Source organism: Bombus affinis, chromosome 1, assembly GCF_024516045.1.
Source record: "Bombus affinis isolate iyBomAffi1 chromosome 1, iyBomAffi1.2, whole genome shotgun sequence".
Taxonomy (NCBI): Eukaryota; Metazoa; Arthropoda; class Insecta; order Hymenoptera; family Apidae; genus Bombus; species Bombus affinis.
In genome coordinates this window covers 17487134-17511231 of record NC_066344.1, presented here as the reverse complement: position 1 = coordinate 17511231, position 24098 = coordinate 17487134, and the positions used below count along the sequence as shown (strand labels likewise).

At 32.0% G+C, this 24098-nt stretch overlaps 1 protein-coding gene and 1 long non-coding RNA gene across 10 annotated transcripts in view; one reads left to right on the top strand and one right to left on the bottom strand.

The window, feature by feature from the left end:
• Window positions 1-24098, top strand: part of LOC126917535 (uncharacterized) — a 31162-nt gene that overhangs the window by 4885 nt on the left and 2179 nt on the right. For 3 of the 5 annotated variants that reach the window (XM_050724476.1, XM_050724485.1, XM_050724494.1), the window contains exons 8-11: window positions 311-423; window positions 19996-20865; window positions 22786-23429; window positions 23988-24073. In XM_050724476.1, the coding sequence (XP_050580433.1) occupies window positions 311-423; window positions 19996-20865; window positions 22786-23429; window positions 23988-24073 (1713 nt within the window). The remainder of the gene's footprint in view (window positions 1-310; window positions 424-19995; window positions 20866-22785; window positions 23430-23987; window positions 24074-24098) is intronic. The other 2 variants (XM_050724505.1, XM_050724512.1) reach the window with 2 other exon arrangements.
• On the bottom strand, window positions 20536-22926 carry LOC126918076 (uncharacterized). Of its 5 annotated transcripts, none has more exons than XR_007711207.1 (4): window positions 22786-22926; window positions 21769-21825; window positions 21118-21288; window positions 20536-20640 (listed from the first exon to the last, which is right to left on the bottom strand). It is a non-coding gene; the product is annotated as an uncharacterized LOC126918076 (long non-coding RNA). The 5 variants fall into 5 exon arrangements; XR_007711210.1 differs by lacking the exon at window positions 20536-20640 and adding an exon at window positions 20683-20808 and having other exon boundaries at window positions 21049-21288; XR_007711209.1 differs by lacking the exon at window positions 20536-20640 and adding an exon at window positions 20789-20880.

The following is a 24098-nucleotide window of genomic DNA, read 5'->3' as shown; positions in this document are numbered from 1 at the left end:
ATAAAATAAAAATTTTTTTCAATGGAAAAACATTTTAATAAAAAAGGGAACTTCAACATTATAAAAAATAGGAAAAAAGGAAAAGTCTCTTAGATTGAAGATATACACAAAAATTTTATATGTTTCTGTTTTTCCCAACAAAATTACACAATACATAATTTCCTATCCCAGAATGAAAAATCTAGAAATGCCAATATAGTCTGATGTGTGATCTCGAAATTCTAAAAACGTCGAAAAAGTCATGTTCGTATTAATGTTCTTAATCCCATATTTTTTCTATTTAACATGAAATTTTCCTTTTTGCTGTCAGCGTTTACCGGACGAACATGAGGACTGTGAACGAAATTGGTATATCTTTCGCGAGGAGTAACGTCTGCTATCTGGGAGAGATCATCCTCAAACAAAAGCAGCGACACCTGGACGGTAAGTCTGCTTCTCGTACTTTATATTGTCGCTTGCATTTCGCGTTCCCTGGAGAAATGTACATAGCAGGTGGATTGCATCACAGTAAAAGTGTATTGCCAGAGGACGAGGGTTTCGACTGTGTAAAAGCCGTTCTCCGACGATCAGACCCGGCTGCATACACCTTTTCATCTTTGAGAACCACTTTAGTGAAAGGAATACTAACGTTTCACCATAGAATGTCTATCCAACATATCTTATCGCTCGATATTTCATGGGTCGGTTTCGCGATTATACGATAAGCCCATTTCTCATTGGTCGACCCTACGGTATTAGATCAAGATCGCGAAGCTAATCTTTGTCATTTTTCTTTCTCTCTCTTCTTCTTTTTTTGCTTATTCATGCACAGGCGCGCAAAAGCATTTGAACAGTTATGCACATATTTTTTAATATTATATATCATGTATGTTGTACGAAACATTTTGAAATTCCGTTAACACTGTTATGAGATTCGACTATTATGATTATATTGGTGAAGTTTGAAGCGAATCTGAAAATATATATAAAAATTACAAGATACCTAGTACAAGTATACATATATTTTGTACAGATCACAAGAATACTTAAGCAAGAAATTATTTATTACTAGATTCTGGATTTTTATGCAAATTGATATTTTTGGGAATGTAATTAAAAAAAGTAGAATTTATATAGAAAATTATGTAATTATTTAGAAAGTTGCTGCTGCTTTGGATTTCCATAATTTTTTCATACGTTGTAGAAATCAACATTTTTAACAACTTTTTTTGCACGTTACTGCCGGACTCTTGTAGTTTTCAAGATATGTGAAAAAAAACTGTTGGTGCCACTACAATGAATTCTGTCTATAATTGCGTGTCCATGATAGCGTACACATATACAGACAACGTATACATATGAACTATAAACAAAAGATAAGAATTAAGTTTGGCTTAGCCGTTATTTTATTGGATTAGGCTTCACAGCGGTCGGTAATCAGCATACGCTGTCTCGGACGCATAATCGTACAATAGGCAGAATTCACTGTAATGGTACAGAGAGATTTTTGCAAATATCTCGGATATTAAGACCGAGCAGCGGTTACACGTACAGGAAAAAGTTGTTTAGAATCATGCTCCCGACAACATATTGAAAAAGCATAAAAATTCAAGACGGCGGCAGCTTTCTAAATAATTACCAAGAATTGTTTTAAGTATCAAGTATCATGGAACACACTATATATTGGATATTTCACGTATTTTTTATTTCATGTGAATTCTGTACAATTTCTTACTTTCAAATTTCCAATAAATGCATGAAAATTCGCAGTCTATTCATTACATTAGTAAATCGCAATATTTAACGAGATCATAGTTAGCAATATTTATCTGTTTAAGACCATTATTCATAATGTATGCTAAGTTTTTATTTAAATGTTTGCAATAAGTGTCCTGTAATTTGTATATACATTTTTAGATTGGTTTTATATTTTACCATTATAATCACGATAGTCGTATTTTATTAGAGCGCTAACGCAATTTCAAAATATTTTATATGACACATATGATATGGACTTATGATTTTTCTATTTAAATACTTCCTTTAACCGGTAGTGTATCTGTCACACTTTTTCGTGATTTAAATTTGTGCTTAATTTGCAACTTCATGTTTGCTACAGTTTAACTCGTTCCACGGTTATTTTCCCGATGCAAGGGTATCTGCATTCCGCGGTAATTTATTTGACGGAAAGACGAAAAATGTCCGTATGCCTTCTTATATGGAGAACGAACGGGGCCGCATGAACGAGGTCGCGACACCATAACTTCCACTACTTTTTTCATTCATTAGTCGCATTTCATAAGTCGTATGCTGGATACGATTGACTTCGATTCATCATTTTCGATTGACACGTTAACGTAGGGATATACTAAGATGTTGGCGGTAAATTGATGATCCGGACTTTCTTTTTTCTTTAATTTCATTCTTTGTCAGTATAAATATATAATTTTTTGTAGGAATTTATCACGTAATATCTCTTTTAATAATTTGCAACAGTAAATCACTATAATTGCTATTATATATTGCAAATTATACTAGATATTATACAATTATATTAGAAATTATATTAGAAAAAGAACGAAGCCTTATTTAAACAAAATTTATTCTTTATTGTCAATATATCCGTTTTTGATCTATTATTTATTTTTTTTATGGAGAATTATCATTTGTAGAATATCTTGTATACGTGCTAAATAATTTGCTAGTTGATCAAAGTAAAGTTATATTTTATTATTATATCAGTAGTTGACGAAAGTATTTACATGCTTACCATAGAACATTTTTATGAATCTATTATGTACTTCATACGAAAATATTTGGAATTTTATTAGCACTATAATGAAACACGTTGTCAAGATTATAATAGTAGAATTTAAAACTAATGCGGAAATGTGTATAAAAGTTACAAGGTATTTATTGCAAATCAGTGTGGAGAATGAATAGTTGCTTTAAACATCATTAGTGCTAAAGTTGGTCCCACTAAATATTAATATTTATTGAAATAACAGAAAAGTGACTATTTAAATAATTTTGTCATCTTTGTAGAGTTTAATTTATATTTTAGTTTAAACGATTTTGGTCATGTATAATCATTATAAATGATTAACAATTTTTTGATTACCGGTAATCAAATATTCATGAGAAAATATGGTTACCGGTAATCAAAAAATATTTAATTATTTCTAATAGTTATTCGTAAGGAGGACACTAAAAAATTCATATGTCTTAATCATTTAATTTTCAAAGAAATTTTATTAAGATTTAGCGATTGCTGTTTTCCATTTAAATAAAAAACTTAAGCGATTATCATTACCCATAAAATTTTTAAAAATATCAATTATTTTTGGTTTCTGGTTGAAATACTTTCGCAAGCTATTGTGTAGCTCTAGATATATTTTTAACTAATAAATATGTATATTAATTGTGTCGAATAGAAAGTTCTCGGTAGGCTACTAATGACCTAAGCCTGTTTATATCATATTAGGTAACGTTCGCTTTAACCATACAAAAATTGTGTCGATATAACAATGTATTACCATACTACGTGATCGCATAGCGATCGATAACTTTGCGACTGACAAGTTGCGCGGTTTAAAATTCATGTCACATTGTATTACAAATCTTGACAATGCACGACACCCACTTCGAAACGAACGGTAAGTTGCAAGGAGGACAATCTGGTTGGCATTATTCGCGAGTATAGGTGTCGATGACACGCGAAATATCCGCAACCGTGGGATGTAGCACGTTCCACGTGTCCCATTTCAATTTCAAATTTATCAGGAATCTTCTTACGATTCGTTGACGCGTTACGAAACTTAATCCATGTTTATATCGATAATACGTAACTTCTTCAATTTTTCTTACGACCTTTTTTTATTAAATTCCTTTAAGGTTTCCTTATGGTTGATTATATTGTTTAGGTCAGGAAGCAACACTCCGATAAAGCTCTATATCCACAATAAATTAAAATTCGAGATCTACTGAAGTGGAGGAAGAATTTAAGGCGTGCGCTACTTGAAATATCAGCGAACTAATTTTAGAACCGGACAATTCTTGCAATATTTGTTGTAGATATTTATTTTAGAAAATGTTATTAGGATAACACTTTTGATTCAAATTTTATTTCTGGGGGTTATGAGCCTTATTTAAAAAAAAAAAAGGAAATATTTACGTATATGTGTATACTTATGTATTTATGTATATATAAATATTATATATATATTGATAATAACTATAGAATTTTGAACAGTCGTAATGTCGTGAAAAAAGTATCATCAACAATTTGTGCGCGTATATTTCACTTTTTTATTCCTGTTAAATTAAATTACATCTTCGAGTAAATTTCAGGGATAAGAAGCTTTCCCTTTAAGACATAGTACCTATAAGGTAGGTACTTGCACAGATTGTTGTACGATTTTTTTTCATTAGCACAGCAGCTCAGAGATTTATTTAACTCTTTCGTCTCTATGGCTGAAATATTTAAAAAATGGTCGAGACAATATCCCTCGCGCGACACTGTGGAGGAGATATCTCGGATAACTTTTTATCAAAACGATGCAAAACGTGTAAATTGGATTATCGTATCTGTCTTTGATCGTTCATCTACTTCCAACTTGAAAAACCAGATATTCTTTATTTCCCCGAGAACTGTTGGATTAAGGAAATTGATTGGAGATGATCGTTTTATTTGATTTTAAAATATAACAAAATTTAACACTAGGTTTACGGACATTTCGAATGCGTCAAATAGACAATAGATATAGGTATAGATATAGGTATACCACATAGAAGCTTCAAAACTAGGATGCATTGAAAAAAATGAATTTTGATATACATTTATCTCGTTGAATGGATAAAAGTCAGTAGCAGAGAAATGTAAACGGCTCGTGTAATTTTCCGCATGAAATTCGAAATACATCAAAATGACGTCTCCCGTAAACCTAGCGTTACTATCGCTGTATACTATGAGCTACTAAGATAAACTAAGCGTTTATGTGTTCCAATGTAAGTATGTGTGTATAAGCGTTTGATTGCACCGAACCGTTCGAGTATAGGTTTAACTCTGATTTCGTTTGAGTCCATCTGAACTTTGTACAGGATGCACATTGATTGGTTGCCGTGTACACCGCTAATTTTCCAAACAACGGCATTTTGAGTGTCGCGGCGACACTTGCGCTCTAGTCGCACCCTTTCTTGGCGACGATGGACTAATACCCGAACGTATAGTAGGTGGAAATATTATCGTGAAATCGGACAGTGGTTAAAATTTACAACCTTCGATGAAAGGTCTAATCACCGATTAGATGAAAACCTGGAATAAAACCTCGAATGCTGTATAGCGCATTTTGATCAAAATCGAATTAGTAGATCATTTCAGTACACACAGATTGCAGATATTTCGTTAGAAGGAGATGTAGCGTTGAATACAAGAAGAACGTTACGTGTTTGAAACTTATGAAACAGTATAACGCCATTTAACGCCGGTAACTTCACCAAAATTCTAAATAGATCTTTATTCTAGATTTCCATTCAATTGATCTAACCATAGCTAAGGTCGTACGCATTTCACACACATACGAGCACTTATGTCAGTTTTTTGAAATCAGTTCCTATCATTGTTACCTGTTCAACAATGAGTCATAAAATTGGAGTTTTCAGAATATAGATTAGAAGTAAGTTACAACTGTTCCCCTTTACAAGGATACAATCTTTTTAGAAATCTCACTACCAACGAAGAACTGACTCTGGACGAGGGTCTAGATATTAATTGTTGTAATCGGAAGTTGTAATCTTTGACCGCTGACCGATGTTATGACATCTCTATATCACTTCCGCATATTATACACGAGATATTCGCTTTTTCTGCAAGATCGCCGGATTTCCGCCACGTCATTTGGATAACGAGTTACCATTACGAAGTGTTACTTAATTATCTTTCGGAAATATCGAATTTATTATACGTCTGCGGTTTTTGAGAACGAGGGAAACTAGAAGCCTTTAGAAGGAAAGTTGCTGTTGATATACTAAATTCTTTATTTTTATTCAAGCTTAGATATTCAAACTTTTCTTGCAGGTTTATACAGCTCTAAAAAATAGTCTTCCTTTGCTATCAAATTATAAGTTTTGCCTCGCCGATAAAAATCTCACTTGCTCGTTTACGATTCCTGGTTCGGAACATAAATGATTATAGTTTTGTTAGTCAAAGTTTGATTTTTCCTTTACACGAAACGACATGAATTTGTGTATATTTAAAATTACGAAAGTAAACTATCTCGTCTAAAACAATATTATAGTGCATTAAATATAAATTTTATTAAAAGTTATAGAACAATTTCGATTTCTTACAAAAATGAAATTTAGTATATTCTGCTGTATACTCCGGTTAATAGCTAAATATTATATGAATATCATTTTCAATTGAGGATTGGATATATGTATCAATATATTGAATATAAAAATCGTTTCATTTAGGTATAAAGTAAAATAAAATGGTAACTGCAGAAACATAGAGTTAGTAATTAAAAGAATGAACGCTACTATGAATAGTAATGATTAATTCTAATGATTTAGAAATGAATTCTGTTTCATTGTATGCTCAGTTGTACACAGTAAAAGCGTTACAAAATAGTATAATCGACAATTATCACGCAATTAATTGTGTCTTTCAGACTTCACAAATCTTCATTATTTCCAAGCGCTACGCTAACAGATTTCATTTACAGAAAAACTTCCAAATAATAACGAAATATTTTCCATTATTTATATTTATAAGACAGGAATTGAAAAATTACTTCAGCGGTAGGACATATTCCAGGAAAACAACAAATGGTATATACTCGTCAATGAATGTCATTAAATTTTTACTTTTTAAAAATACGACGTTACTCGTGGAATGATCTATGTACATATGTACATAACACTTACATAAGTGTATTTGCAAAGACTATAATCAATCTAAGGTTAATTCTTTTTGTAAATCTTTAATTCATTAATTTTAGACGTTTCTGGTTAAGAAATCACCTAGTTAACAGGTTAACAATTCTCTATCTGCCTTGGCCAGTATGAAATTATTCGAAATTTGGTGTTTAATCGCAGCTATCGGCACACTCGGTGCGTGAAAAAAGCAATCGCGTGAAACTTAGCCGGGCAATCGATGCGTTCCAATGATCTGTTACAGCATGGTCCAATACCGTTTAAACCGTAACCGACAATAATCAACAGTTTCACTGACCACGATGATAAAGTTAGCGGCAGCAATTTTCGGGCGTGCACCAGACACTAATAGCTACCATCCATTGCCAGCTCTGATGTTCTCGAAGCGAACAGCCACGGGCCGGTTGCTCGTTTGTTTTAACAGTCACATCGCGAACGAGCAACCCAAATTACGTTCTGCCTGCCGTGTGTCGCAATAACAACTATTTGTAATCGGAGAATGCGACCGGTTCATTGATATTCCTGCGGTTATCGGGTCGAATTTTTCTGCAGTTCTACCTGCTGTTACACTTTACGTTATAAGACTTCTTTCTTTCTTTCTCTTTTTCTTTCCCTTTTTCTTTCTTTCCTTTGTTCACCATGTATGTTTCACTTGCCGGTTATGTCAAGTGCTACCTGTACACAGTGGCTCGTGAAAGTTTTTCCCGACACTTACCATAGAACATTTTTATAGATATGTACGTTATGCATGTTATAACACTGCTGACATTTATGCAAATGTGCCTTTTTATAGAATGCAAATGGGAGAACGAAATTTATGTAAAGATAGAAGTTTGTTAGAATAATTAGGAGACTATAAAAATGTATTGTTTTATTTCACATTCTTTGTATGATGCATATTTTGCATATTTATGTATAAAGACATATGCGAAATGTATCATGTATTTTTGTGACATATTTATCTCGTCAAACATTATACATAATTAAAAAATCTATTGATTCCATAAAAAGATAATAAATATATGGCTTTTGATTATTAGTTTGTTATTGATCTGTATATTTTAATAACATTCGTGAATTGTTAAAGTAAATCGACAAAACCGTCCACGTACTGTGATTCATGGAAGCCACTCTCTGCACTTACAGAAATTTTTATCGATATATTCTATTTGCTATACGTAACATTTTGAAGTTTCGTCAGTATTGTAATGAAACACAACTATCATAACTACACTGCTCGAATTTGTAACGAATCTGAAAATATATATAGAGGTTGCAAAAATTATTATATTATATTATATCACATTATAATAACAAATTGCGTTTTGCGAAAAATCACACATGATATTTTTTCTTATTTATCGAAGCTTTTGATGTTATTATCTACAGCTATCTACTGTATCTAATACTTATACCTTCGCGGAACGTATATTGCTTTCGATTTGCATGTAACCTTTCACAACTATTATTCTTCTACATGGTCTTCTAGTTATCTGTGTGTGACAATTGTGTACGCATTATAAGAAAGTATTTTTTTAATTGTCTTATAGTTTCTTTGCATTGTTCTGTTCTTAAATATCGCACGATTTATGAATTAACTTTTAGCCTATTAAGCAAGTAGTCGACCTTTAACCAGAGATTTCTATGCTTATGAAATTAAAAATTAATGGCAAATCAATTTAATGTATTATTAACAGCTCGCATGGACTTAGCTTACTTTCAAATCCGGTCAATCATTGACTACAGATACAAATCTGCAATTTGTGCGCTAGGATTTGAAGTTGGAAAGAATAAACAGGCAAAATGTATGTATATGTCTAACTTATAACCAATGAATCTGTCTATTGTAATATGATAATAGGAAGACTACAAGGAAAATAATGTACACATACAAATGTATTCAGATCCATAAGAACGATGACTCTAAAATTAACAATTTCCATGATAGGAATAAAAATAATGTCATAATCAATAATGCACAATTTTAAAGACGTAAAAATTGAAGAGACGATGTACAAATATTTGAAACATTCAAAGTTTAGTATTTTTTATAGTATTTAACAGGTGTATATGTGTATAAGGGATAACGCAAAAATATTTATTATAATATACAAATATAATACGCGAATATTAGATAGGTATAAATATTATAATACTATGTACATATGGAAATTGGATTTGTGAAAATTTAGAATGAGAAATGATTAGTATGTTGTAAAATTTGACGGACAGGATAAAAACTAAATTAAAAGTAGTGAAGAGCAAAAATAAATTACGTTAGCGGTTTAACATCTGAGAGGATTACGTACTAGTTTTATAGCAGTATTAATTTTCTCTGATTCTACGTTGTATTCACGTCTGGACAATATTTTCTGACGTATATGTTCACATATTTAACTGAAAAATACATTCTTGTTTCTACAAATAATTATTCTGGTTTCAAATTTGTCTATCTGTTTACTCTCCTCGTCAGAAGATTTATAAAAATTTCCTGAGCGTTAACTAACGAAACTTCGAAATGAAAACATTCATTAGAAACATATAAATTTCTCACAACAACATGATATAAAGAAACAAAATGTGCATAATATGAAAATTCGAATCTTCGAAGGAAACGTATTTATAGTTGCGTCGTTAATTTATTTTGTTTGACATTTATATGATTAAAATACCGTTGGCGTAAATTTTGGCTAATTTTATCGTAAATCTTTCAAAAGGGACGACTTATATGTTTATAAATTTATCAGGATATCATCGAATTTATTTCTCTATAGAAAGACATGACATAACTCTTTCATGGAGGTTCAATGACACACACGTATTTCTATTTCGCTTCTATTGGGTCAACGACCAAATAATTTCCCGGTGAAATCTTGGAAACATCTCTGTGCAGCATTTCAATTGCTACGTACTATTTTACACAGTCCTTTAATGCACAGTTTATTTTCTAGCTATGAATTCTTTAAGCACTGTCGCAAAATATTAAACGGCAACAGTTTGCGTAGCACGTAATTTAATGAATGTCAAATAGATAGAAATTATAAATGTCTAAAAATATATCACTTTATATCGAATCAAAGAATTAAATACTTTGTTCTAAAGCTTCAATGAAATTGCAGTAAAAAGTAATTTGAATTTTCCTGGTAATATTGACAATTTTTACACTTTGTATTTAAGAATGTTTGACAGAATTTGCACGTAATACATACGTCATTGATGGAAAAAGAACAAAAATTGGTTACTTCTTATAAGGATGAACAACTTTTTAAACGGCTAGGTTAAATCCTAATTTGTTAAAAGTCTTTTTGAAAGTCAAATTTCAGTTTATTGTACAAATAGGCTCATTTGTTTCATTGCACTTATATCCGTAATATTTGTTTATGTATATTCTAAATTTTATTCCATTCGTATTCCTGATTTCTACTTTTCTCTATCTCAAATCTCCTCTATTGTTTTTAATTTGTTAAAAATTCACATATATATGATAAGCAATCGTGATAATAAAATATATGCATGTTATTATTAATAACATACATCGTATAAAGCGTAGAATATCAATTAAAATTAAATACTCTGAAATTAAATAATCCAACTCGTGTTTAAATTAAATTGTAATGTTTACGTAGGATTTAACGCACACTGCAGCTCGTATGTATTTGGATACATTAATTGACTTGTTTTGACGATGCACGAATGTTACCAAAACGTATGAATTAATGATCCTTAATGATCTTGTTGTGGAATAATTATTCATTTAAAACTATATCAATGTCGTATTGAAATTAAATACATGATTCATCTAAGTGTTAGATAATATTAAATATTATTGCTAGATTTAATCACAATAATCTATCTATCAATTTATTACATCCATCTCCATCATATCTACTGTACATATAGTTTTATCACCAAGTGAGCTAAAAACAATGGATTCCTTAGGTAACATAACTCCTCCATAATATTTGATAGCTGCAGGCATAACAGGCAGTTATAATATTCAAGGATGACTGTAACAGAGAATAAAGTCGTCCTGGATCTTTCTGTTCTACCATGTGTTTTAGTAACATTTGTGTCTTGTTCATACAAATCGATCAAAGTGTGCATTAAAAAGTATTCAGACACTCGTTTACTTTTGATGTATATTTTACAAAATTAAGAATAAATTATTATAACTACGTTTATAATCGCTTTAGTTTCATATAACAGTATATTATGATCAAATTGAATTAATTTTTGAAAGCTAATACGCAACAATAAAACTGGTGTTTGTAATCGTAAAATTTTACAAAACTATTGACGAAGTCTTTAGCTACGAATTTTTTGATTATAAATTAGATAAAGAGAGATGTTCCAGACAGACGTAATTTGACTTCCGATATTATTAGTAAAATCAGCGATTTATTTAAATAGCAAATTATACACGCTAGATAGGAAAATATAACGTTGCTGCTTTTTAATACATAATTTATTATTATAGTTTGGTGATTGCATAAAAAGGCACACGTGGCTACAGAAACTATTGACGTACCATTCTATTTATTATAGCATTTACATGCTAATTAATTAGGTCCAAATATACTGCATTTCATATCATTTTCATATCGGTAGTACTTTCATATGGTTACAAAAATTTGATAAACAAAATCTGACGAAAGACTGCTTCATTGCTATGTGCCAATAGCTTTTTGGCTTCTAATTATAGCTTGTAATTATCAATTTCTCATTAATTCGTACATTTCAAATAAATCCAAATAATATTACCGCAAATCGTTTGAATTGCCTAGACACATTATCAACTATCAATGATATCATCGCAGATTACCAATGTTTACGAACTATACTTATCAACAATGCTTATGAACTATACTTACGAGCAACAGTACACTACAACGGAACATTACGATGTAATACTTCTAACCGACTTGTAGTTACAATCTCCATTTCCCTAAGCTTCAACCTTCCACCTCCGATACTTCCGTCTATCGTTCAACCCCCTGAAATAGGCGATCGACAATATAGAATCGAGTCGTATAATGGAAAACGATAGTGCCTATGCGATCGTTGCTCCCCCTCTAAGGAATAACAGCCGTGCCATTTCTATAAAATCTTCGGCATTTGGTGCTTGTTCTCGAGAGGCAACAAGAGGAGGAACGTTCATATTTACAAGATGAGATCAGGATGTTTTCCTGTTCGGCCAAGGCGATCTAGTCGTTGGTTTTAGCATGGACGGGGCAGAGAAGAAGCGAGCGAGGTCGAGAGTCGGTTCGTGTGCCTCGACCGCGGAAACATTTTCAACGGGACAGCCTCTCTTTGTTCTCGTATCGTGCCGAAGCTTTTACATTGCACGTAGTACGTTTGCTGCGAATAAACGCAGTCATCGAGTCGCAAAAGTAAAACGTGCCTGGTCACCAAGTCGATCGGTAGATACGATTTGAAATCCGCTCGGCAAGCGAATCAAATCAGCCCAGAAAGATTAGATTGCAGAGTTAACCAGTTGGGGTTGTAGCGTGAGAGACGGAACGTTGAAGCTTGGAAACTGTTCTTCGTGGGATCACGAGATCGTAGATACGTAACGAGTTGAGAAACGTTGTATCTAGTTTACCAAGTTCAGGATTGTTTGTTAAAGCTTAACATTTAGGGATTTTGACGACTTTAGGGAGTCAAGATTTGGATAAAAATTCTACTCTCTCGAATTATATATATTATATTAAAAACCATAATGTATTAAATACAGATTGTGTCAAAAATTATAGATATAACAATTTGAATCTACTGTAAGAATCAAAGTTAATATAAATCCTATTTTATGTTGGAAAATTTTATTATACGAGACGGGGCGGTAATCGCGGTACAACCTGCTAGGCGTGATTCTACGTGAAAAAATAAGAAAACAATTTCGTATGACATTTGTTCGACTTTGAAGATTTGACGGGTATACCTAAATTTGGTTAATTCCGAATAAGAGTAAATAATCGACAGGGATTTAAATTCCATTTGAAAATAAGTGAAAAATATAGAAAAAATATAGCCAAATTAAAGTATGCCTGACAAATTTTCAAATTCGATTTTCCCAGAAACGAAGCGTCATATGAAAAAATGTTATTGTAGAGTTTCGACTTATTTTTTCATGTAGAGTTGTACTATGACCATCATCTCCATTTTGCATAGATATAACAAATAAACTGTTCCTAGGTATATATCAGCTTTGCCAACCATTTGGTTACCGATAATGCCAGTGATTATTCTTAGTCAAAAACAATTTCCATCGTCGATGATAGTTATTGAAAATGAAAAAATTGTAATCATTTATAATGGTTAGATATTTGTAACTAAAGCATTTTAAAATTAATAGCTTTTAACCATTTAATTTGTAGAAAATCCTTTTAAGATGTAGAGTTCAGTGTCTTCCACTTCCATTAAAATGAACTTTTTCTAAAAATCTTTTTTCGTAATAATTTTCAAAATGACTGTTACTTTTCGTCTCCAAAGAAAACACAATGTCAAATAGGTTTTGAAGCGAATTCTGTCATAGACGTACTCGATTAACCGTGACTTTCTACCAAGTGTAATTAGCGCATTCCTTATCCGACGAATTGCAACCGCGAACGTGATTCGCGTTAGTAAAAATATCCGGAGGGAGGATAGTTTTCGCAACGTGGATCGCTTCCGCGATTGCTATTAACCAACGAACAAATTAATTTGCGATCGCGTGCCCGTCGCCGAAAGTAAATCCAACGGTGAAACCTATCGTACCTTAATTAAAATAGATCGTGTCTTAAATCTTTAAAGGAATGAAAGTAACTGTTCGCGTGAAAACAGCCTTTCGAAATCTTTAGAAGATTGTGCTTCTTCGTTAGGGAATGCAGACGAAAGTTAAAGCCTCGATTTATCGGGAAAAATTTAATCAAAATCAATTTAATTAAAAATATCAATTGAAGTGATTAACCGTTTGATTATTGTTAACGAGCATATATATGCTATAATAATAATAGTGATAACGTTCTTAATAAATATAACAGTATATTATAAGCAGGTATATATAATATTATATATATATATAGGGTGAGTCTCGTAACACGGTGGCTTCAAATAACTCGTAAATTATTTTGTGCGAAAAATGTTTCGAACAAAAGTTGCATAGACATTGTTGAGATATGACGGTTATAGTTTGTTCTTTAAATGGGATGCCTAACACTTTTTTTCGAATTCGGATAAAACATCAAATTGTATGTTAAAAAGTATTACGCACGATAAAGTGTAAAATTAAAAATTGTTAAAATATTCTTAAGTTAATCACTTACCGAAATATGCACTGAGCAACAGAGAATCTTCATGGGCTTCGTAAAATCGGTCACGAACACCGCCAAATTTTCTGTGGCCTGGATTGATTTTGAATGACCTTGAGTGAATATAGTCGTTGAATTCATCATTATGTATAGTAAAATATATGTATTTATAAAAGAAGATAGCGAATTTGAAATGCTCTCGTACAAAAAATTCAATTACACTAAATTTTCTTCCCCGTATATGTATATATAATAGTCAATATTCAACTTTACATGCTCATTCTGTATAAACTTTATCGGTTAACAATTGCAAATTTGGACAAAGAGCTGACAATTTATTATCGTACAAACTATACATACCAGAATAATTGTAGAAGTATTGTTAAATATCGATTGTTAAATATTGTATCGTAAATAATATTCGATATATTACCTTACATTGGACGTATTGCTGACATATTGTGCATATTTTTTCTGCATATTTTATATGCGTATATGTCATACGTTTCTTGTAAATTTAATGTGCATAAATGTCCATAATTTAATTATTGCAAACAAAAAATGACATATCCACCTTGCGGTTACAGCGACTACATTATAATACATAATCGTATCACATTGCAAGATAATAAGTACAATACATTATTTAACATAAAAATACGATAATATATTATCGTAAATTATATTGGAGACATTACGAAAAGATGATATAAAGATAAAACTGCAAGATAGGTAAACAGCGATTATTTATTGATTAATAAATAATTCGAAATTATAAAATTATCATAATAATTAATAAATTATACATGGAAGTATAAAAATAAAATTATGATTTTTAATCAATTACACTAATTTTATTCTCTTTATATATAATCTTATTTTTATAATTCCAATTATTGTGTAGCGATCAATTATGGTACTAAATTACATCTAATTACAGATTAATTGCACGTGAGAAAATATAAGTGGATTTCTGTTGATATTCTGACTTTTATATCACTCGTTGATAAAAAAAAAAGTATTTTAATATGAAATAGTAGACGACAGGAATAAGCTGACAGATTTAAAGGTATAAACCTTTTTATTTTTGATAAATGCACGATATTTTCTAATGTTAGTTTAATTAATTAATATTTTTAATACTTTTGTATAGATTATTATAAATATTATCAATAAGTAAATGATGTGAATTATAAAACAATTGTAATAATTAATAAATTACAAATGAAATTATAAAAATAATTAACGTACTATAAGAATTCAACGTGAAATCACTTAAGAATATTCAAGATATTTTGATAATTATTGCATCGATAAAAGTGTCTCTACAATATATAGAAACTTATTTATCAGACTTGTTTCCGTTAGTTTTATATTTATAGTTAACGCCGTATTAACTGCAAAACGGTTATTGGAAACGAAGGCAACGGTTAAACTAGTACGATAGTAACTAGAGCGTTCAGATCAGATTCTGTTACGTAAATTATATTAATTGTTCGATTAAATTCTTATCTTCTTAAACAGTAGCGTAAGTTCACGGATTCCTGCAACTTCACCAATACATATTATTTTTTAAAATCGCTTTCAGACCGTATCTCTCGCTCGCGGAACGAGATGAGTACAATTAATTGGTTAAAATGAGACTGATAAATATTTGATCTTCCCACCATTGTTTAGAAGTGGTTCGATGCATTTATAGAAAAACACGTGATTTGAAGATTAGATCGAACGTTCGTTAAAATTGGTTTTACCTGTTAAATTATCAGCTAATGTTGAAAATGTGAAATTTGTGATACTTTATGTTCTTATCGAGTGTAGGAACTACTGCCTTTTCACAAAGCATAATCGAAATTGAAATTAAGTGGAAGAATGTGTACACTACTACAATTGAAGATATTACTGCAAAATGTTACTGTATAGAATATTATATAAAATATATATAAATTTAATTTTTCGTAGGTGAAAACCTCAATATATATATATGTCGGAGATGGGGGGGACATCGGGGCCTTTCTTTTGGAATTTTTGGGAAGATCCCCAAAACTTTAGTCTAGACTATTTATTATAGCTGTACTTAAATGATAAAACTTAGAAATAGTTGTTGTGATTCAATCCTATTATGTTTGACCGAGATTTCTGACGATGGGTTTGGGCTGGAGATGACACAACTGGTTGCCGAACGTAGCCACGGTCACGGGATGAACGTTTTTACCTAACAGAGAAGTGCCAATATTGTGGGACACACGTTGTATTAACAATCAAACCTCGGGCAGAAGCAATGTCAGCTCTACACGGATCTGCCTAGCAACGGCGGCTGGAATTTTGTTGATAGCCCCGGCCAATATGCAACGAACAAACGCGATCGTAAGGAGAGGAAAATTCCCATCAGTCTTTTATTCTTGCGATCACCTTGGAGAGTTTGCACATCGTCTTTGCGTGCATTATTATACCGAGCGTCACAGCAAACGTTACTTTGAGCTTCAAAATATATTCTACGTTTAACAAAGAGTTACTCCGTTGACCGTGGATTCGATATCGAACCTAAGAACATTGTCTTTATCATCTCGAGTGTTTAGTCGCCACGGTTATTTAGCAAACTTTGTAAAAATCATATTTGTACCACTAAATATAATCTCTATTGTACAACAACGATGGCTAGTCCGAATGAAGATTCGTTACGCGCCCATGAACCTAACGCTAAACCCGACATATAAATATTAAATTTGGTATTATACGCAACTATATGCGATATTATATGGAAAATTAAATTTGAAGGACAGATGTGGAGAGTTCTATCTGCGAAAATAAGTAAAAAGTATGCGATAAAGAATAACATTCTTCCATTTATATGATTTTCAAGAGAATCGAATTCGTTTAATGTATGTGAATTTGGTTAATTACCAATTCAATATGAGTAAGCAACCGAAAGGAGACTACTCTACTTGCGAAAATAAATCAAAAATGTAAGACAAGATTCTTCAATGTAAAGCTTCATTTTTAAGAAAATAGAGTTTAATGCGTTGAATTAAGAATCGACTTGCTGTACATCTACTCGATAAATTTTCAAATTTCATTTTTCCATAAACGGCACGTTCTATGAAATAATTTTATTCTACATTTTCGATTTATTTTGAAATACAGAATAACTTCTTATTGATTCATTTCTGCCTAGTTCAGAATCAGGCAAGTTCAATTATACTAGACAAATTTTTCAAATCGATTTTCTTGAAAACAAAGCGCCGCATGAAAAATGTTTATTTTATAAATTCTTGATTTATTTCGGGATGTAGAACAACCTTTTATCGATTGTTCATTCCCACTTCAGAAATCAGACCGAAATAATTCGGAATCAGACAAGTTCGAGTATATATTTGGCAAAGCTTTTAACTCAATTTTAAGCTTTTAAGTAAAGTTCAAGTCAATTTTAACGAAGTATCGTATGAACAAATCTTATTCTACATTTTCTGCTTATGTTGCCATGTAGAATGGCTGCCTCGTTAATCCATAATTACTGGAATATGATACTGACAGTAAGTACGGTGTTATCAAGGATGTACCTTGTCAAACGGTAAACTTATATCAAGTGATTGCTCCAGTATATATCCATCCTGGTGCACAAATGCACATTTGAAAGCAGGATTACTGTTATTCGAGCGTAACCATGCTTACTAAAATCAGGTAAAAAGCCTAAAACTTTTTAGTGGTTTTTAAACTTTTAGAACTTTTAAAACGTTCGTAATACGTTAATGGTGGGTCGAGATAGATCAGTGACTCGAGAAAAAATGAACACCGATCCGTTGTTACTCTATCTCCACGATTTTTATCATGTACATATAAGGACAGTCTTTATTTTCCAGTGATCGCATCGTAATTACAATAAGCTAACTTTATCAGCTACGTACTTGTAACAAAGTAGAAGAAACATTGAAATTATTTTAGGAACTTTTAGTTCTAACTAAATAATTAAATAGTTATTTAATACCGATATTCTCGAGGTAACTTTAGAGGATTGCAATCGTATAATGAAAAATGTTTAACGTCGAACGGTATCAATAAAGCACGCAAAATTATTTTCTTTTGTCAGTCGTTTTGCAGTTGTTTTAAGAAGCAGTTATCGATAGATGCTCCGTATGAACGTTCAGTGAAACACGGCTAGTAGTTTAGTCAAGTTGCAAGTAAATTCAAATTTACACTGTCTCACTGTGAATCATCACAGCGGACAATTCATCGGAAAACGTCGCTTTAGGCGAATTTATGTTTCACTTTGGACGAATACGACGGATAAACGCTGTTTCCATTCGTGTTCCCCCAAAGTGAAGCAGCATAAATTCGGCTTTTCATTCTCGTTTCAAAGTGGACAGTGTAAATTCAGCCCTAGCTACTACTTGACTAAATTATTCTTCGCGTGTGAAAACATATTCTTAATGCTCATTTCACTGCTATCTCAAAATAAGTTACGTAAGTACGAAGGCATTTTAAGGCCAAGAACCTTAATATTCTTCTATAAAGAATAAATAAACGTATCGATTGGAGAAAATATAAAAGAACATACGATAGAATTCCATTTTTAGAAAATGACGATCTTAAAATCTCGTAAAAAAAAAAAAAAAAAAATGAGAAAATGTTTTTCTATCATTACGCGATTCTGACCCTGTATTATGCTAGAGCGTATCCCCACGATTCATCATGATGTTACTGCAATTGATAAACAAATTTACAAATCTGTCACAACTGCCAATCTGTAAAAAGATACGACCTGTTTTATTATAATACATTTTGCAATCTTTTTGACAATTCCCTTGTTCATAAATAATAAAAGAAGGTAGCGTAACATTGAACCAACGAATCTACTTCAAGATTCCATTATCAAACTGTCATACTTGACTATTTATTCCGTTATCTTGTGATTCACCTCGAATTAACTCATTCATATTGACTCGTGTATTCTTATGTGTTGTCTGCAAATAGCTGATAACTACAGATTTGCGTATTCTGTTTGTCTAACTATGTGTTAAATCTGAATATGTAAGCTGTGTTGTATTCTAATTGATTAATCCTTTAAATACTCACTGAACTGCTTCTAATTGTCGTAAATAATGTGACGTCAAATATGTTCTATTCTGATTAATTAACCCTGTGTGTGCTCGCTGAATTGTTCGACGGTCAATGTTTGTATGAACTAAAAATTAAAAATGGCGAAAACTGCAATTTTTCACGAAACCTGTTTTCGATCTATAACTGTAACAAATCTAAAGATTCTTACATCTTTCGATGCCTACCGCTTGTTTCTGCATCAACCGATTTTGATGAAACTTTTAGCATGGATATAACCGACATAAGTCTACAAAACGTATTGTTAGAAGATGGTAATAGTCATTACAGGTTTAGGTAAAAATGTCGTAACAAATGACCATTACTGTTTTCTTCGAAATCCCGACTAATTGCAATTTTTTTCAAAGTCTATCTTCCATATGATTTGGTGATCTAGTCCTTTTAACTTTTCCAAGAAACTCAAGTCCTCTGGTCCAATTTCTAAAAAGCAATTTTGGTTTAGACTATCCGAATATTAATGTGACCTACTATATTGTACAATTTAAAATCTCCGAATTTGTAGAATACTACAACGACAATTAAAAAAAAAGACATCATAAAAATATGTGAAATCAAAATATAATATGGAATGTGATTACAAAAATGAATTTTTAAAATATATAATAAAACATTTTCTCTACAGTTCACTGCATTAATTTTTAATTCGATTATTTCTGTTGTTTTTGTCCATATTGTGATATAGCTAACTCTACTGATCATATTGCTACCAGGATCCAATCATCATTTCCAAATACAACGTCGAATAAATCTATAGCTGCAAATATTGCGAATGTTAAATTTGATATTGACAGAGCTGGCCAAGAGAAGACTGATGCTACAATATCTAAAAATAATTTTATATGCGACACGCTTGAAGGAGGAAATAAAACAAATAAAGCAAAGATATCTGAAAATAGAGTTTCGCGGATCTCAAAAAATAGTATTAAACTTCAAAGGAATGAAGGTAATGATGTAAAGACTGATGTAAAGCAAAATCCAGAAAATCTGAAGAAAGACTCAACGCCAGAATTTCAAGCGATTAAGACTTCTAGTACAGTATCAGCTCCTCTTTTTGTAACTTCATTCTTTTCCAGTACTTTTGAAGCTCTAACATTGTCAGATAATAAATGTGCAAAAACTGTACAAACACTTGATCCAGCTTCACGTACATATCAGAAAGCATGGATCCATGAACGTTGCACGCAAGTTGAATTTGCAACTCCCAAATCATCAATTTTAACACCAGTGTGTGATAACGCAGAGAGTAGATCTGCGCCTTTCTGTTGGAAACCAACGACAACAACAACATTATCAAGTCCAACATTCCAAGTATCTACTGCATCACAAACTTTGCATAATTCTCCAACATCCAAATCATCAATTTTAACAACAACTACTTCTAGTTTATCTAATAAACAACATGCATTTGGTGACGCAAGTACGAGTCAGTTTCTTACTGCACCAACATCAAAGAGTAAAGAGTCAGTGCGTGATGACGCAGAGAGTAGATCTACACCTTTTTGTTTTAAACCAACGACAACAACAACATTATCAAGTCCAACATTCCAAGTATCTACTGCATCACAAACTTTGCATAATTTTCCAACATACAAATCATCAATTTTAACACCAACTACTTCTAGTTTATCTAATAAACAACATGCATTTGGTGACGCAAGTACGAGTCAGTTTCTTACTGCTCCAACATCAAAGAGTAAAGAATCAGTGCGTGATAACGCAGAGAGTAGATCTACACTTTTCTGTTTTAAACCAACGACAACAACAACATTATCGAGTCCAACATTCCAAGTATCTACTGCATCACAAACTTTGCATAATTTTCCAGCATCCAAATCATCAATTTTAACACCAACTACTTCTAGTTTATCTAATAAACAACATGCATTTGGTGACGCAAGTACGAGTCAGTTTCTTACTGCTCCAACATCAAAGAGTAAAGAATCAGTGCGTGATAACGCAGAGAGTAGATCTACACCTTTCTGTTTTAAACCAACGACAACAACAACATTATCGAGTCCAACATTCCAAGTATCTACTGCATCACAAACTTTGCATAATTTTCCAACATACAAATCATCAATTTTAACACCAACTACTTCTAGTTTATCTAATAAACAACATGCATTTGGTGACGCAAGTACGAGTCAGTTTCTTACTGCTCCAACATCAAAGAGTAAAGAATCAGTGCGTGATAACGCAGAGAGTAGATCTACACTTTTCTGTTTTAAACCAACGACAACAACAACATTATCAAGTCCAACATTCCAAGTATCTACTGCATCACAAACTTTGCATAATTTTCCAACATACAAATCATCAATTTTAACAACAACTACTTCTAGTTTATCTAATAAACAACATGCATTTGGTGACGCAAGTACGAGTCAGTTTCTTACTGCTCCAACATCAAAGAATAAAGAATCAGTGCGTGATAACGCAGAGAGTAGATCTACACTTTTCTGTTTTAAACCAACGACAACAACAACATTATCAAGTCCAACATTCCAAGTATCTGCTGCATCACAAACTTTGCATAATTTTCCAACATACAAATCATCAATTTTAACAACAACTACTTCTAGTTTATCTAATAAACAACATGCATTTGGTGACGCAAGTACGAGTCAGTTTCTTACTGCTCCAACATCAAAGAGTAAAGAATCAGTGCGTGATAACGCAGAGAGTAGATCTACACTTTTCTGTTTTAAACCAACGACAACAACAACATTATCAAGTCCAACATTCCAAGTATCTACTGCATCACAAACTTTGCATAATTTTCCAACATACAAATCATCAATTTTAACAACAACTACTTCTAGTTTATCTAATAAACAACATGCATTTGGTGACGCAAGTACGAGTCAGTTTCTTACTGCTCCAACATCAAAGAGTAAAGAATCAGTGCGTGATAACGCAGAGAGTAGATCTACACTTTTCTGTTTTAAACCAACGACAACAACAACATTATCGAGTCCGACATTCCAAGTATCTACTGCATCACAAACTTTGCATAATTTTCCAGCATCCAAATCATCAATTTTAACACCAACTACTTCTAGTTTATCTAATAAACAACATGCATTTGGTGACGCAAGTACGAGTCAGTTTCTTACTGCACCAACATCAAAGAGTAAAGAATCAGTGCGTGATAACGCAGAGAGTAGATCTACACTTTTTTGTTTTAAACCAACGACAACAACAACATTATCGAGTCCAACATTCCAAGTATCTACTGCATCACAAACTTTGCATAATTTTCCAGCATCCAAATCATCAATTTTAACACCAACTACTTCTAGTTTATCTAATAAACAACATGCATTTGGTGACGCAAGTACGAGTCAGTTTCTTACTGCACCAACATCAAAGAGTAAAGAGTCAGTGCGTGATGACGCAGAGAGTAGATCTACATCTTTCTGTTTTAAACCAACGACAACGACAACATTATCAAGTCCAACATTCCAAGTACCTCCTACTGTATCAGAAACTTTGTATAATTCTCCGGCATCCAAATCATCAATTCTAATACCAACTACTTCTAGTTTATCTAATAAGCAATGTGAATTTGGTGGTGCAATTTCATGTAAATTTTCCACTTCTGCAGTACTAGAAAATAAATCTACAGCTTGCGATTCAACAATAACAAACCAAAAAGAAACAACATGTAATACAACAATATCAAGGGATACCAACCAGTATGGAATACCAACTGCAATATCAACTTCATTTGTCACATTGTCAGCGACATCAATAGTATCTGGTAATACTACTTTTACAATGTCTACCAGCGAGTCAACGCCTCTTATACATGTACACCAAACATTTATATTTAACGCCATTCCTACTGAACCAGTTGTAATGCCTACGACTCTATTCAATTTTTCTGCGAATATCAAACCTGCTGTATCGACTCGAAATGAAGCATCAATTGATTTCGCCGGTTATACATTTAGCGGATCTAATCCGGAACTAGCAGCATTTCCGCAATGTACAACTACAAGTTCATTTTCTACATCGCAACCTGTTACGCAAAGTCAACAATTGTCTACTTCATCAGCTATTCCTTTAAAATGTGCGTTTAATGTTGATTCATCTCCAGGAGATTGTGCAGCTGTAAGTAAACTAAAAGTATTAAGTCACTGAAAAAATTCCTAGCATATTCGATAATCGATTTATTCTATTACATTCTGTACACCCTCGTATACTCTTCTGTACACACTGAACACTCGTAAAAATCTTCTAGCAATATAATAGGTTGTTCCAAAAGTTTCTTTCGTTTTATTCATAATTCAGTAAAATAATATAAAACAGAAAATGTTGTGCATCTATTATTTCTTTATAAAAAGAAAGAAACTTTTGGGACAACCTAATATTATATATGTTATACATAACATTTTCAAATTCCATTGCCACTACAATAAGATACGGCTATCATGACTTATTGATAAACACTATTATAAACAAATATACAGAAAAGTAATATCTCGAATACTGCGATGACTTGGTACTAGTAAGAGTTACTGTATTTCTATTTTTGAATGCTCTTTTACAGTGATATAGAAAGAAATTTACAGAATGGTATTGTAGTATATTAGAGGTTCGCGATACCAACTGTGTTAATGATTGTGTTTTATTAACATTATTATGATTAATATATGATTTCCTTTTTAGGAACCTGCTTCAATCCAATCTGAGGGATTTGATTTTAATCCTCCTAATACTAGTCCATCGTTCCATTTTAATGTTTATAAATTTAAGTATGTACAAATTATAAAATTACTC